Genomic DNA, 17032 nt, shown 5'->3' on the forward strand with positions numbered 1-17032 from the left:
GTTTCCGAGCGTGTTCCGAACACAGTCAGGCAGGTGCGGCAACCATCACAATACGTGGACACACTGTGCGTGAAAATTTTTTTTTAAAAAATTTTCGGACACACGGCCGAAAAAGCCATGGTCCACAGCACGGGATTGCTGACTGACGATGATTTCTCAAAGAAAAGGGATTTACAATTAATTAGTTCGGCGGTTTTCGGACTGGAAGCACCGTTTCCCGCGCGGCCTAGACACCGTCCACCCTTAAACGGCTGCACGGGGACTTCCGCCACCCCGCCCCGCGGTACCGTGACCACTGAGATGTGTAGCCAACCAACGACGACCAGGAACGAACGAAAAACAGTACGACGCATAGGATATTACGCACGATCATTACTAGTCCGGTCGTTGTCCTGTTGTCTGTTTAGCGTCCGTTTTCGATCGTTTCACGCCGTTTCAACTACATCCGTGCGTCGACAACAGGTTAATCTGTAAGTACTATGTAGAGATTGTTTTGTAAACATTGAAACGGTTTGATCGACACGGCCGGCCGACCGACCGACCAATTCAGCATCGTCATGGGTTCGTCGCGTCGACCGAACGAACGGCCATTTCGATGTTGCGGTGGTCCCCCCCCTGATGCGGCGGTTGTCACGTTGTCGGTAGCGTCTGTTTTTGTGGTCGCACGACACCAATGGCGGCTATCAAACGCACTTCGTGTTTTTTCAGCACTCGTCGTTCGTGTTTACATGTTGAGTGAATATGCTAATACACGTACTTACTTTTGCGCGTGCGTGCATGATGAACCGTTGAGCAATGACTACGGAAATTCGTCGTTTCTTGCCATCGAGTTGGTTCACTAAATTAGTTCTACTACGGCCTTGACATCGTTTTCAGTTTCTTTTAACTTCTTTCTTTATTCCACATCTGCAGGAATGGTGTCTGTGGCGGTTAAAATGTATCAGTCACATGGCCATGTGCATGTAACGTTACCCTTCGACAACCCCGTTTAAGCTTAATTTTACCCTCGTTGGTTATAACGTGTAACCTACTTCGTTGTACTCTCCATTTTTCGGCGGATTAAATTAGAGGGATTCACTGTTCAGTGTTCTTACTGTATCTTGAGAGCCAATTGCTCGATGGCAACATAATTTTGATCTCCAGACATAACGTGTGTTTACTAATAATGGGTACCACTTGTCCACTTCGGTTCGCTGGTACGTGGCATGTGCCTACAATAACTTAATTACATTCCGTTGCTTTGTTTGCTTACTTGACGTGTAGGTGTTTTTTATCCTTAATTATATCATCCTACCTGTTGACTGTCTAATCCTATTCGTTCTCTTTAGTTTTTTCATTATTTGATCTTAAAAGACTATTCTAATACCTAGATTCAATTTGTAATTACAATCATGTATGAACAATAAACCAACATTTTCGTATTATTGAGTTCAAAATTGGGTTAGTTTTTAGTCGTTTACTTAGCATAACATAAATTGTTTCATCCTTAAGTTTTAAGTATTTTTACAAAATTACGTGCCTACCTACTTTTAATTAGAGCATGTTAGTGAATGACAATATATATTTTTGTATTCAAATGCTGCTATGAATAATGATTTTGTTAGAAGTATCTTAAACTAATCTCTCAATTAAGTGAAGTATATGTTGGCTTGTAAAAATAAGTTTTTTCAGTGTACATTGATACATTTCTATGAATTATAAACAAATAAATTATACCTAGCTTATTACAATTTCAAAGATAAATGTTATAAAATATATTTTTACTTATTATAATTTATTTACAAAACTGAAAGTATTGTAGGTATTCCATTTCTTATATTTGTACTTAATTTAATCAAGTATATAATTTTAGTACTTTTGAGTTCTTTATTAATAATATGAACTAGAATTGATAAATGTATTATCTAGGTTGTAGATTTGTATTCATACAGAAAAATTAAGTATTTTTTGATAGTATTATTTTATTTATATCAGAGGTATGTGTTTCCCAATTTATCTAGATAGGAATATCTTAAACATGAATCATTAGATTTTTTTAAATTTTAGCTATTAAAATTAAGTACAAATAATTCAAAATTTAATTTAACCTTATACATTTGATGCATATTATATTTGCTTATAATTATTAATGTGTTGAAAAATTGTAGATTTTAAAAAATTAATTATAAATATTGATGTTCCTTTAACTAACATAATATACATGAAGAATATTTATATTTTAAAAGTACTGAACAAATTTTTATGCATTTATATGCCTTTGATTTGTATTTAAAAAAATTTAAATTATTGAGTACTTATGTAATACAAATTCATTTTTCAATGAAATTGCTTTACGCGATAATAAAAAAAAACAATATTTATGTTGTCAAATTTATACATTCAATTTTTCTATTAGACAAAATATTTTACATCTATATTGGATTTTTATAATAGATGTAAACGAGGTATATTAACATGCTCTATATCTTAATTAAAACGTGATTAATCAGAATTGAATCTTATTTTTTTTTCTGATAACCAACCATCAACACATTTTTCTAATGTCCTTGTAAATTAATACTTGTATTAACTAATTTTTAATACCTAGGTAATAAAACATAAATAAACTATCATAAAGTATTCTAAACATTGAATTCAATACTTTTTTAACGTATATATATTTTTTATTAATCTTTTAAATGTTCAGTTATTTTTATTTGTGTTTATACTTTTATACTCTATAGTTGAAATACATATCTCCTTTTCAAGTGAAATTTCTTTGTTATCTTCCTCTATAGTAGCTATTATAGGTATACAACATAATTGACAAGCAAAACAATAATACACTATTTACAAAATTATAAGTTAAAGATTTCATTAGCAGTTTGTTTCATAATAACAAATATTTTTCAGCGAGTTGTTGTATGAGTCAAAAAACAGAAAAACCGGTACTGTCAGGTCAACGCATCAAGACCAGAAAAAGAGGTAATTATATTTTTCTAGAGTAATTTTTAGTTATAACTTCACTTTTAATTAATTAGCATATAGTTTTTGATTAAATTAATTTAATAATTATTGAGATTATTGGTTACAAGAAATGAACATTTCTGTTAGGTACTAAATTTAAGTAATAATTTAATTTATTTTTAAGATGAAAAAGAAAAATACGATCCTTTCGGCTTCCGGGACTACATCCTTGGGGGCCTCAACGGTGCCGGCACTGACCTAGAAGCAATTTGGAAGTTCCTTGATCAAGCTGGTTCTAAAGTTGATTATCGCCGTTACGGTGAAGTCCTCTTTGATATACTGATTGCCGGAGGTCTTTTAGGTGAGATTTTTTTTAATATTTTCTGTTTCAAGTTTTCATTGACTTTTAATATTTCTATCAATGTCTATTTAGTTCCGGGAGGATCCATATCACAAGATGGATCAATATCTCAGGATGGAGACAAACTGTGGAAGACAAATGCATGTGTTTTTGAAGCGCCCGAAGACATGGTATCTATGCGAAACTATGAACAGGTGTTTATCAAACTCATGCGTCGATATAAATATTTGGAGAAAATGTTTGAGGAGGAGATGAAAAAAATTTTGCTGTTCATTAAAGGTTTTAGTGACATTGAACGTATTAAACTTGCGCGTATGACAACATTGTGGATTTCTAATGGTTCAATTCCACCTACTGTTCTTCAAGTACTTACTAATGTATGTTTCCAATATAATATGTCAAGTTATTTATTTTATTTACTGTTTTAAATATTTATACTAAGAACATATTTTTTAGGAGCATTTGATTAAAGATGGGTTGGCATTAGAGTTTCTCATTGAACTATTTGTGACATATAAACAAGAAGTAGGTAATGCCCATCTACTGACTGTGTTGAAAAAAGGAGGTCTTGAAGGTCGGTTGATGGATTTCTTGCCTCCCAACAAGCGTACTGAAGAAAATCTTCGTGCACAGTTTGAAGAAAAGGGATTGAGTGATGTGGTCAAGTTACATTTAGCTCAGGCCAGTCAGGAAGCTAAACGCAACTTGGAAATTCAGTTAAATGATGACTTTAATGACAACAAAAATATGAAAGAAATAATTTCAAATATCAAAGAATTGTCTTCTAAGCATGACATTCCTGAACATGAAATTATTGTTTTGGTAATTATTAATTTACTTAATAATCTATATATATGTATAAATACAATTTATAATTTGTCATTATTTTAATCAAAAAAAAATCTTAAGTGTAATTATTTGTTTTATAGGTATGGACAGTTGTAATGACACAAGTTGAGTGGAACAAAAAAGAAGAACTTCTAGCAGATCAGGCACTTAAACATTTAAAGCAATATTCACCATTGTTTTCTGCTTTTTCAACTACTGCGCGTTCTGAATTGGCACTAATGCTCAAGGTTCAAGAATATTGCTACGAAAATATGAATTTCATGAGAGTCTTCCAAAAAATTATTTTACTCTTCTATAAAAGTGATAATTGTTTTTGAAATGTATAAATCTATAAATTAATTACTTTATTTTTAAATAATATTTACAGCTGATGTGTTGACTGAAGAAGTAATTTTGAAATGGTACAAGGAAGGACACTCTAAGGGTAAAACAACATTTTTGGAGCAAATGAAAAAATTTATTGAATGGCTACAAAATGCCGAAGAAGGTAAATATCAAATATAACTAATTTCATATTATATATTACAGTTACTTTTCCCCGCCCTTATCATTAGTGATGCCTACCTATCTGTTCAATTAAAATAAATGATATAAAGGCAAATTGTGTTATTAAGCCATAGTTAACTCTCATCTCTTGCTAGATTCAATCATTTAAATGTTATTATAAAACTACATATTTTATTAACCTCTGTCTTGGTGATGCCAATGTTTAATATTGCAATGGATCAAATGCTTAACAGAGGAATATTATAAAATAGATGAACAGTTGCCTTCGGTGCTCACACATTTTCGTCTGAGTTCCACCCTCTAGTGTTCATACAATCTCTATTACCTAACTATATTTGTCTGTTTAATTACTGTCCATTTACCATTAAATTTAGTTAGTTATTAATTATCCTTTGTCTTGGTGATGCCTATGTTAATATTGTGAAATGGATCAAATACTTAATGGAAGAATATTACATTTAAAATGTACTGTTGCCTTTGAAGCTTGTATATTTTCACCTTAACTTCCACCTTATAGTATTTGTATAGTTTCATTATTTCACTTATAATTTATATTTATATGAGTAATAAATTATTCTTCAATGTAGAAAAATTACGTTTTAATTATTATAGAATGCACATGAACTAACATACATAATTATTATCAAAATCTAGGTTAATAACTTTCAACGACACAATAATCTTTTTCTTCTAGAAAAATGGTGGATATTGTTTAAAGTACTTAGTAATTACAAGTTAATAATTTCTGTTTTAGAATCTGAGTCTGGTGAAGATGAAGATTAATTTAAGATCCAAAACAACCTGAAAATAAATAAGGAAAAAAACAATTAAAATAAGAAGCATAACACACAAGATGTCAGCCAACGACCAAAATCATAACTTACCAAGGAATCTACTATTAACTTGTTTCATTACTTTTTTTAATAAATAAAAACACCAAGGTATATAATTATATTAAATTTTTTATAGGTGAAAAACAAAGGTTTGTTATAATTATTTTATTTTAATTTTTTTTTTGAGCATAATATAGTAATGAACAAACAAAAAAATAGTTTTAATCAGTTTAGTCATTCAAAGATTATATTATAATAATTGTCGTGCCTACACAAGATGGCCACATAGAAAACAAAAAATGTATCCAGTTTATGTCTCTATATATATTTATGTAATAATTGCAGTGGTGTATGGCTGTATAAGTGTTGTTTTTTTTTTAATAAACAAAATTATTTTTTAATAATCTTTTTTTTTTTCTGTCATATTGTATGTATTTGACATTATACACTAGACAAGGTGTATAAATTAATTTCATTGTGCATATGTCAAATTAAGTTTTGATCATTAAAAAAAAAAACTGTCACACATGAGTAGGCGACTTTAAAACTAATTGATCTTCCATTTTCTTAAATAAATATAACAATATAGTTATACAAAATAAATGCATACAAATATCTAATAAAAAAAAAATATGTATAATAATAATAAAGCAACATAATTTACATGGAAACTGGAAGAGGTAATAATTATAATAATGTTACATAATAATAAGAAAAAAAAAACATACAAATTTCTTTAAAAAGTTTTCAATTATTATCACAATACACTTGGCAAAAAAAAACAATATTAGTAAATTCTGGGGAGGGAGAAAAATTTGGTTTTATTGACAATTATTGTGATTTTGCACTGCAAGTTTTTTTATTTTTAAAAAATATATAATCCAAATGTGCTTAAAAACTAAAGAGATCAATTAAAAAAAAGATGAGAAATAGCAGTAGTATAGTTGACGACAATTAAGTTACTCTGGATAGAAAATAGTATTTCTTAATGCAAAATGGCTAAACATTTAGCTGTAATTTATTACGCAAACAGATATTCTCTAAACATAGCGTTATAAATTAAATATTAACGAGCACATATGGTAGTGGTAGGAATATTTAATTAACATGAATATTTCAATAATTTTATAGGTAAGTTAATTAAAAGAAAATGCACTATACATATTAATATTATGCACATTATAAATATTTTTTGATAAAAATCTATGATTAAGAAATTATTCACGATAATCTGTTATTAATGACAAAAAATATATGTATATATTAAATATATTCAAAGATTATTTATAATAAGCGACCGATTCTAAATAGTTAAACTTGATATTCAATATTTATTTATTTTAAATAATTTGTATTGCAGGTACTTAGGGTATAGGTAAATTCGATAAGTGTGACACAATTAATTAAAAATACAAAATAATAAAATAATAATAGTAAAAATAATATCTAAACTATAATATTATGTAATAATAATTATTATATATATATATATATGTCACTACGTATAACATAATAACTACTCACGACCACAACATATTTATTCTGATAACAATAATTATCAAGTTAAAACAATGAATTTAAAAAAACTCGGGATATGTTTTTTGCACATTATTTCCATACTCGATACGTGCAGTTGCTTCAGAAAATAAGGGGGCCCGTGGATAAAAAATAAATTTTAAATGCTTATTATCATTATATGTAATATGTATATAATGATACCTAAGACTACAAGATACAGTAATAATAATGAGCGATTAAGTTAAAAATAGTTAAAAGTTTAACACTGCCAACAAGTCACAAAATTAAAATGATTTCTTGATTCAAATGTAAAAAATAAATGATAAATATTGTCAAAGTTGAAAAGAAAAGCAAACTTAGATAACATTAAGAGATTAAATTTAAAAAAAAGAAATTTTATAACCATCAATTTTCTCATAGTAAAGTCAACAAAAAATGTTAGATATTTGTTGTATGTAAATGTTTAAAAAATAAAAAATTTATTTTGTGGATAATCTATAATACAAGGTATAAGACACATATTTTTAAAATCTTCAACATTTAAAAAAATACCCATACTATTAAAGGTAGGGCAAGGACAACTAATTGCACAACGGATAAAACACAAAAGTTAAAGTTCTACTAAAACGAAAACATGCAAAATTGCTAAAAAAAAAGTTATCACATATGAATGGAAAAGCTCGCGCACACTAGTGTGACTGGTTTTTTTCTTTTAAATTTTATCACACGCAAGACCCTATAGTATATGGTGAGGGTAACAAATTTTATTAAATGGTTACAATAAAACCTTTAGAAGTATAATATTTAGCAGTGGAATACTATTACAGCAAAACAATGATGCATTCTCCTCAAACTTCTCTTACACATAATTCAACGGGAAGAGGTTGAACACGAATTAGCTGGTGGTAAAACCACCAGTTCTCCGTGTCATGTTGGAACAATAAATGGAGTTTCAGATGGCAAAGGTGAGCCAGAAGCAGCGTCCTTAGTTTCTTTGGTCTCGATGTCCACACGACATATAGGACATCGTTTGTTAGATGATAACCATTGGTCAATGCACTCAATGTGAAATAAATGCATGCATGGTAAACGCCTAGATAATGATGATCACATATTTTTATTATTAAAAATTATGTTTCTTATTATATGTATTTTAAATTCATACCTAACATCCTCAGTATCCTCAAAGTCTGAAAGACAAATGGTACACTTTTCTGTGTTATCTTCCATTTCATCTGATGATCTCTTAATCTATCATACCAACACATAATTTATGAATATTTAATTATATTTAGTAATATCATATTATATAACAATAATAATAATTAAAATACTTACACGTTTGTATTTATGGGGGAAAGTATTCTTTTCTATTGTGTCTTTTGAAGCCCCACGATTCATCATGTGAATACGACGTTGTTCCATTAATCGCAAGTAATCTTCTAGTCGATATGACAAATGACGTGTTAACATGGGTAATGTACCTAGTTGAGGAAACTGAGGTATATCAGTACCTGGCTGTGATGGAATTGTTGAGCCTGGAGTTGTCTGTAATAAAAATATTTTTATTTAAATAATTATAAATGATATAGTTCAAAAGTACTATCATTCCAAATTACATTAACAATAGTTCCTGATGGTGCACCAATACTAATCCGTACATGATGCATTCGACCTGGTGGTCCAGGGGGATGATAATTATAATAATGATGAATATGAGGATGACCACTATCACTGGAAAAAATAAATTAAGTATGTTATATTATGCATTTAAATGTAAGAAAAAGTTAAATAAATACCTCGTAGACCCACTTTGAACCACAATCTCTGTTTGTAATGAAGATGAAGGTACTTGCTCTATTCCATCAGTAGGAGGAGATAAGGTCTATAAATGTAAATAAAATATTATTATAAACCAGTAACTGAAATTAGTGATACATTAATAATGTTAACAAGTAACTTTAAACAATAATTTAAATCTAATACAAAATGTTAAATGCAGATAAAATTTATTTTAGATAAATAACAAAATTCCTCCAATAAGTCTTAACATAAATAAAAAAAATGTTTTATTGCATTTTTAATATTAATTTATTTGAAAATTGTAATATAAATATTATGTTGTGTTCAAAATAAAAAATTATACATACCAAATAATCATAAAATAAACCATAGGCAGATTTGGTTATAATATAGCATACTTTTTTTTGGATATTGTAAGCTTTTACAATAAACATTATTTGACATAAAGAGATACAGATAATCAATAGTGAGCATGGTAACCAGTTTAATGTTGTATAAGTACTTGCATTTTTGAAAATTTTATTTTGAATAAAAATATTTATTAATAATTTGGTACTTTTCTGTTATCCATATTACCTTGCCGATGCCGCGACTATCGGACTATAATTCGCTCGATTACCTGTTGCTGTCGTTGCCAACAGTTGTATTATTTTAAAATAATCCGTTGTTGTATTTATTAATTTAAAAATAATTATGAATCTGTGGAATTTACTAATAATTTTTATGACTTTGTTTTATATTATAATAACTTTTAGACTTTTGCAACTGTAACTGTGATAATTTATTTATATTTATTTAATATCGTAATTTGATGTTTTGTGATAATTTTGATGATTTTATATTTTATACTATAACTCTCCACTACTGTGATAATTAATGTGATTACTGATAATAAACATTAAAATATAAATAGCAATTCATGACGTGTATTATGTATTAAAATACGGAATATCTGGATAGTACTATAGTAGTCGAGATAACAAAATTGAGAGTCGGGATAGTAGGGATAACAGAAAAGTACCAATAATTTTAATTCTTTTGATTGTGATACTGTTGGAAAAATTTTATCAAGTAATCACTTTCTTTATTTACTTAATACTTTTCTATTCTGGAATATCCTTAAATATTTATCTAACTAACTAACCAGAATTGATACAAAAGCTTTACAAACCAGAACCTTAACTTAATTCCAATATATTTAGAGCACTATATATATATATAAAAAGGATGTAGTAACTTTTACTTACAATGACAGCAGTAGGACCAATTCTACGTGAAGTGATTACTTCTGGCCGGCTGAACACATTTGGTTGCTGAGGTGGAGGTAACACCGTATGAATTGCTTGAATAGATGGATGGACTGGTGTTGGTTGAGGTGGTTGTTGATATCCCTGCATGCATGAAACTGGCGGTATACTTCTTAATGATCGTACAGAACTGCTAAAAAATGAAAAATGTAATTATACCTTATCTATATAAAATAATCTGCTTAAGTCAATAAAAAATATTAAGCCAATTTTTGTACATGATAGTTTAATAAAAATAAACAATTGATATTTTATTTTTATGCATAATTTTTTATTTTTATAATCTAAACAAGACTAATGTTGAAATAGATTTAGTAACTAATTCTAATAAAATGTTAACTAATAACAAATATACATTTTACTTTAAAGAAAAATTAAACTTTCTCACCCATTCATCATATCCATTCTTCTTCTTTGCATTTCTTGTATTCTATGTTGATTATACCACAATCTTTGATGGTATAAAGGTACATTTGAAGGTACACATGGAGTCATTGGATGTGTAGCCATCATACCATGATGATGGTGATGTGCCGGATGTATGTGACTACCCATTCCAAATACAACCCTAGATGTATTATGACACTGACTACATGGAGGAGCCCAACCAGGAGTACCAGGAGGTGGATGAGCTGTATGTATACAAGGAGCTTGAGGAGGTTGATCCATGAAAATTACATCATTTCGATACAGAGGGGACGGATTAGGAGGAAATTGTTGAGTGTATCCAGGCATAGAACGCATAGCAGAATGACTGACATACTGTCGTTGTGGTTGTATAATTGGAAAACGACTACTAAACATTGTATGTCCCATAGATATGTCAGCTTGTGGAGTTCTTCCTGAATGATTCAATAAAGGATCATTGACTTCTTCAGACTCTAGAGTTAAATCTACTACGGGTGGTCCAGTTGGCTGTTGAAATATTAATACTTTTAGGTTCTCATAATATTTGAAAAGTATAATATTATTCTCAATAGTTAAACTATAATCCATATTAATTTAAAAATTTAAAAATTTACTGTTAAAATAAAGTGAAAGTACAATTTTTTTTTTAAGAACATTATATAATTTAACTATCTAAAAAAAAAAATGATATAAATTGAGATAAAGATAACTTACTAGTTGATTTATATTTCGTTGTTGAAAATTGTTGACTGTGACTAACTCTATTCCACTATCTTCATCATCATCAGCATCCATCACATTTGTCCATTCTGCTCTACGAGGATCATTATTAAAACGGCCTCCTGGTTGTGGGGCTCCCATATTATTCATACCGTAGACTGTATATTCTTCAGCTAAAACAAAAAAAACTAATAAGAACAGCAAAACATCTTCATTATGCTGATATTTGTGTAAGTTAGGAATATATTAAAAAAAATTATTACTCATTATTTAATTTTGTTAAAATCAAGAATACTAAAATTACATGAATAATAATAAATAAATTTTAGGAACACTAATATTTTTTATAAACTTCTTCATAACAGGTATAATTAAATACTTCTTCATAAGAATACTTCTATCATCTTAACTTTCGAGGTATTACTATGTGCACTATAAGCTATTTATCAAATTATAAGGTATGAGCTATAGATAATCTTATTATAATAAGCAAATAATAAAGCTATTCTATTATTAGTGCAATTAATTAAAATGTATATTTTACTTGATGATGATTGAGGGTTAATCATTCTATTTTGATTTGAAGAGCTAGGTATTGAATGATCACTTGGAGCTGTAGTAGTGTGAACCTGAGGATTTGGTCGCTGGGTATATTTATAATTTCCTCCATGATTACTCATGGATGTATATGCTGATGAAGACATTTGTTCTTGACCATAACGATGTGGTCTATACATTCGACTAGACATTTGATGTCGGGGATAAGTCAAAGGACGATTTGTATCAGGTTTACCAGTTTTCATCCGCAAGTTGTTATCACCAGACAGCAATGATCTAACAAAATTATAGAAAAAAAAAAATAACATAACAAATTAAACAAATAGGTTTATTTATTTTGTTATGAAGTACCTCTTTCTTCCCATCTCAGATGATGTAGGAGTAGACGGAACTGGATGGTTAACAGTTCGACTGGATGATTCATCAGTGCGTGGTACAGACCAAGGTGTTTCTATAAGCGTATTTCCATACCGCCATATATCAGAGTTTAATGGAGAGAATTCTTGTGGCGTATCTTCAGTCTCTAAATCACTTCCATCTGCAAATAATGGATCATAATCCATTTCATTTCCTAATAAACATAGTTAAACAATTTTTAATAAATTTTAATAACTTTATAACAATTTTATTATTTTAAAATAATAACTGAGAATTTTTATCAAAGTATACTTAACAAATTTGTCATTTATTTATAATGTATATAGTAAGTGTTGGCACAGTTTTAGGCAGAGTTTATATAACAATATGTCAAAACATCAACTAATATTATCAGTAATATACTATTATGAGTAATAAGTAATAACTAATATACAAAAATATTATATAGAATGCTTATTTAATATTTTGAATAATAAACATGGGACAAAATACAAAGACATTTTTCTCTGCCCACCCACCACTGATTTTAGAAATAATACTTTGTTTATACATTTTGTAGCTAAATTGTCTAAATGACAATATTTATTAAGAATGTAGTAATTTAATATCTGTAAAAACTTAATAAATAATTCAAAGAACTATAAATATTTAATTTGATTTTAAAATGAACACTAAGGATTGTATAAACCATAGTTTAGAATTTCATTAACAAAAAAAAAAAAAACTATAATATTAAAATATTATTAAATATAAATTTAATTTAAACAAGCTATGGATATTTGATAAATTAAGATAGTTAACAAAAAATAATTAATACTAATTATTGTGAAAATGTATAACTATGCAAGTATCCATAATTTTAGTTTTTTTTTTTATTATCATAAATTAAACATATTCATACATTTTATACTTCAGTATTACTTTTTATGAAACAAAAAACCATTGAATATCTGTACTGACTTAGGTTAAGATATTTTTCTTAAACTATATTTAAGTAGATTTTGATTATAATTTAAACAATAGAATATATAACTGCAAGATAATAAAAAAATTTATGAACAATTATTAATATTATAAATATTTTTGATAAACTTGGGTAGTCCACAAATAACCATAATCACATAAAACATATACAATAAGAAATTATCTAGTAAGTTGAAAATTCTAAAGGAGGATACTATGTCCTTTGACCATATTGAGTTAATGATAATTTGGAACTTTTTTTTCTAAAACATGTTTTTGTATGCTTAATATAATAGTGTTTATAAAGTCTCTCATACTTACTTTTTAAGTTGTAGTCAAAAACCTTCAAAATGCTTAATTTTTCCAAAAATTGTGCTAATTTAAAATATCAAAAATTAACATTTTAGGATATTTTATTTTTTGTAAATAATTGTTTTTTATGTTTATCATTTTGGTGAAATCAAAAATTGTTTATAGACCTATTTTTTTATTTTTTTTTTTTGTCATTGTTAATAAATCATGTAAAAATGAATTATGAAACATAAATATTAACATAAAATAATAACAAATATTAACATATAGTAGCTTAATATAGACTTTTATTTTATTCTATGCGTAACATAAGACATTTTTGATAAAATGTTTAAATTAATGGAGTAAATTTTTTTTTTTCAAAGCTATTATTTAAAAAATTAATATTGTTTCAAATTTGCAGTTGTGTAGTAGTAATTTTACATTAAATGTATATAACTTTTCTGTGAACTACATTAAAGATAGTGTAATTGAAATTTCGATTTAATGACCTAACCTAAAAGAGGAACATTAAAATATTATTAGTAGTCACTCCCTATATCTGCCTGCTCTGGTCACAAAATTTGAGTTTGAAAAAGCAGAAAGTAAAAATAATCTAACTAGGGAGGAAGAAATATCTTCAGGATCGGCAGAAGGAAAATCGGATGAGGTTAAACCAAAACTTATTTAACATAGAACCTAACTTACAGAAAATAAATTGAAATATAACAAATATAGTCACTTCCTTTGTATCCTAGCATAATTTCCGACTTCACTAAAATGTTAAAATGTGATAATTTCCAAAAATATCAATTCTTAAGTATTTAAAATTTAAAAAACAATTTTTGAAAAAATCAAGCATTTTAAATGTTTTTGATCATAACTTCTTCAGTTTAAGCAACTTTTTTTAAAAATATGATCAAATAAATTTTTCAACCATAAAAAAAAATTTAAAAAAATTGCTTAGGAATTTAATTGCATTTATGCCGATGTTTTTACATAGAACAATTAAATTAACATTGTACTTACCTAATTGCATATTTGACTCGGTATCTGCTGGTGGGCTTGGCACAGGTCCAGTGGCCGTGAATGCAGTGCTTAATATATCAGCAAAACTATGAGTTTCTTGGCCGTTAGAAACATCATCAGGAACATCACCATCTGCTGGTAGTTTTGTGTTTGGCCAATTATTCCTGTGATCAGTGGTTGTAGTGCTTGTTTCATTCAACTGATCCGCCATTGATAAAAATTAATTGAGCAGACTGGATAAGGATAACTTAATTGATTAAATGAAAATTAAAAACAAACAGGACTTTTAGGATTTAAAATTGAGTCTTAATGACAAAAAAAAAATAAAGAACTTCAGAAATTATCACCAAATTTAAAAACCAGTTTAGGAAATCCGTTAACAACTCATTTTATCCTAAAAACAAAACAACAATAATTAAAATTAAGCTCAGTGAAAATGACAGAAATCAGTGTTATAAAGGATTAAAAAAATATTCTTAATAGTTCAATAAAATTTTATAGACCAATCGAAGGTCTCAAAATGATGTTTAGGAGACTATTAGTTTAATATTGGTTTATTAGATGTTTACTGATTGTTCATGTAACTTAGCAAATGTATAGTAAACATTTAATAATTATTATTAACTTTTATATCTAAAACAAATATAATTTCATTGACAAAATTCTTAAGTTTTATATATGCTTAACTCTAAATCTTTGTTAAAACCTATGGGAGAATATATTTTTAGGTATAATAGAGATTATTTTGTATATTAAATAAGACATTTTTAAGAGAACAATTAGTACTAATTTAATGAAAAGAACCTTGATAATAATACCTAAATATTTTTAAATACATTACCTCATGGACAACTGTCGTATCACCTGTTGATAGCTAATTAATTACTATAAAATAAATAAACAATATAGTATTCTATATGTTGATAGGATATTATATAGGTACATATCTTAATTTTAACTAAAACAATTGATAAACTATAGATTTAAAGAACAAATGAATAACTGTACCTATTATCCTAAAAGAATTAAACATACCTTGATATTAATTTTAAGTATTTTAATATAGCTTATAATAACAGTACCTATATTTTCATTAAATAATCAATATCATGAATAATTTTAAATTTGTTCTATAAAAGCTAATTGAAAATGTATTCATATTAGCACCTATATATTTGATTAATATTTAGTAGTTACCTATTTTGTTTATTATTATAAATATGATTCAAAAATAAGAAATTTTAGTGCATATCACATGATTTTTTTTTTTAATAATGGGCTGTATTTTTGATTATGTTTTAGGAAAAATATATTTTACAAATTAAGTTATTTACTAAAAAATAACAAATTTCAGACACAATACAATTTTAGAAATTTGACCAATAGGTAAGCACTATTAATTACAAACATGATCAAAACAGAAAATATAAAGATAAAATAGAATTTATCTCACAATATTAATCTTGGTAAGCTATTATTGAAATTCCAGACACATAAAAACACGCCTAAATAAAACAATGTAGACACTGTGTTCTGTGTGGTTAATACACTAATATGCAAAAATTCCATTTGATAAGAATATTTTATATATGTTTGGTAGTATGCTTTAAGTACCACTAACATCATACTACAAATAGGTCTTAGTTATAAATATTTACCAAAAAAAAAACTTGTAGACAAGTGGATAAAATGTGAGTAGGCATATAAACTGTAGTTACCTATATTTATAAGACATTAACATACTTTGACTTTAAGTTGTCGTAATTAAGCAATTCATATGGAACACAGGATGAGTGTATAAAAAATAACAAAATCAAGACTTCCGATTAACAAACAAGTGATAGTTATTATGAAGAGAAAATGTGATAAATAATAGCAAAGCGTTGATCGAGAAATAACGAGTAGAACAATCAAAAACAATAAACATGTCAAAAATTTAAAATTGCAAGTGGCCCATCAGTCAGAACGAAGACGGATCGCGATTATTGTCATTGTTGTTACGCTTCCGTATCGGGAAACGATAAATTACTTTCAGTTTGGTTGATTACGAAATTTTAGAAGAAATATGTAGCGTAACTGGAACATAAAGGGGAACGCGCGTATTCGTATGTTTTTTCGATTCGGTATAGTTTGACTGACAAGTCAACGTTAAGGTATTATCAATTTTACCTTTTCGATACGTCGGCGTCCATCCTGTAGAGTACGGCAGCCCGATCGCTTCCGTGTGTGTACTATGTGTTGTTGATGGTGAAAAACAAAAGAAAGATAATGACAGTGAGTGAGATAGAGGAAGAGAGAGGGTGAAAGAGCGGCGCAGATAGGACGACCGAATTCAAGAAGAGATAAATTTAAACTTATTGGTACGACTCATTTTTTTTTTTTTTTTTGTTTTTGTCAAGAAAAACAAAATGACATTTCACGCACGTAGAAAAAAACACCAAAAGCCAGAAACACGACTGATGATGTGTGGCCGTGGTAGCGATCAAGCGTAAGGTTACCACTTGCCACCGAAGTACCGAACGCGAACGTAGTACATTCGGTGTAAAGAGTGTACTATGCAG

General features: G+C 27.9%; 2 protein-coding genes across 3 annotated transcripts; one reads left to right on the forward strand and one right to left on the reverse strand.

Moving 5' to 3' along the window:
* The first annotated feature begins 345 nt into the window (after positions 1-345).
* Positions 346-5479, forward strand: LOC112591157 (protein krasavietz). The gene is made up of 8 exons (XM_025334871.1): positions 346-470; positions 2893-2964; positions 3131-3307; positions 3380-3684; positions 3764-4129; positions 4237-4456; positions 4524-4643; positions 5418-5479. Exons 2-8 carry the CDS (start codon positions 2904-2906, stop codon positions 5444-5446), a joined length of 1278 nt encoding a protein of 425 aa, XP_025190656.1. The 5' UTR covers positions 346-470; positions 2893-2903; the 3' UTR covers positions 5447-5479.
* A 1898-nt stretch (positions 5480-7377) lies between these two features.
* LOC112591109 (E3 ubiquitin-protein ligase arkadia-like) lies at positions 7378-17005 on the reverse strand. 2 transcript variants are annotated; one of them, XM_025334780.1, is made up of 12 exons: positions 16641-17005; positions 14472-14865; positions 12162-12381; positions 11797-12086; positions 11247-11425; positions 10513-11039; positions 10065-10254; positions 8814-8899; positions 8634-8748; positions 8353-8562; positions 8180-8265; positions 7378-8107 (listed from the first exon to the last, which is right to left on the reverse strand). In XM_025334780.1, exons 2-12 carry the CDS (start codon positions 14680-14682, stop codon positions 7942-7944), a joined length of 2280 nt encoding a protein of 759 aa, XP_025190565.1. In that variant the 5' UTR covers positions 14683-14865; positions 16641-17005; the 3' UTR covers positions 7378-7941. The 2 variants fall into 2 exon arrangements, with proteins under 2 accessions (XP_025190565.1, XP_025190564.1); XM_025334779.1 differs by having other exon boundaries at positions 10065-10257.
* Positions 17006-17032: the final 27 nt, after the last annotated feature.

The sequence above is a fragment of the Melanaphis sacchari genome, unplaced genomic scaffold (assembly GCF_002803265.2).
Source record: "Melanaphis sacchari strain LSU unplaced genomic scaffold, SCAv2.0 Contig12_pilon_pilon, whole genome shotgun sequence".
Classification (NCBI taxonomy): Eukaryota; Metazoa; Arthropoda; class Insecta; order Hemiptera; family Aphididae; genus Melanaphis; species Melanaphis sacchari.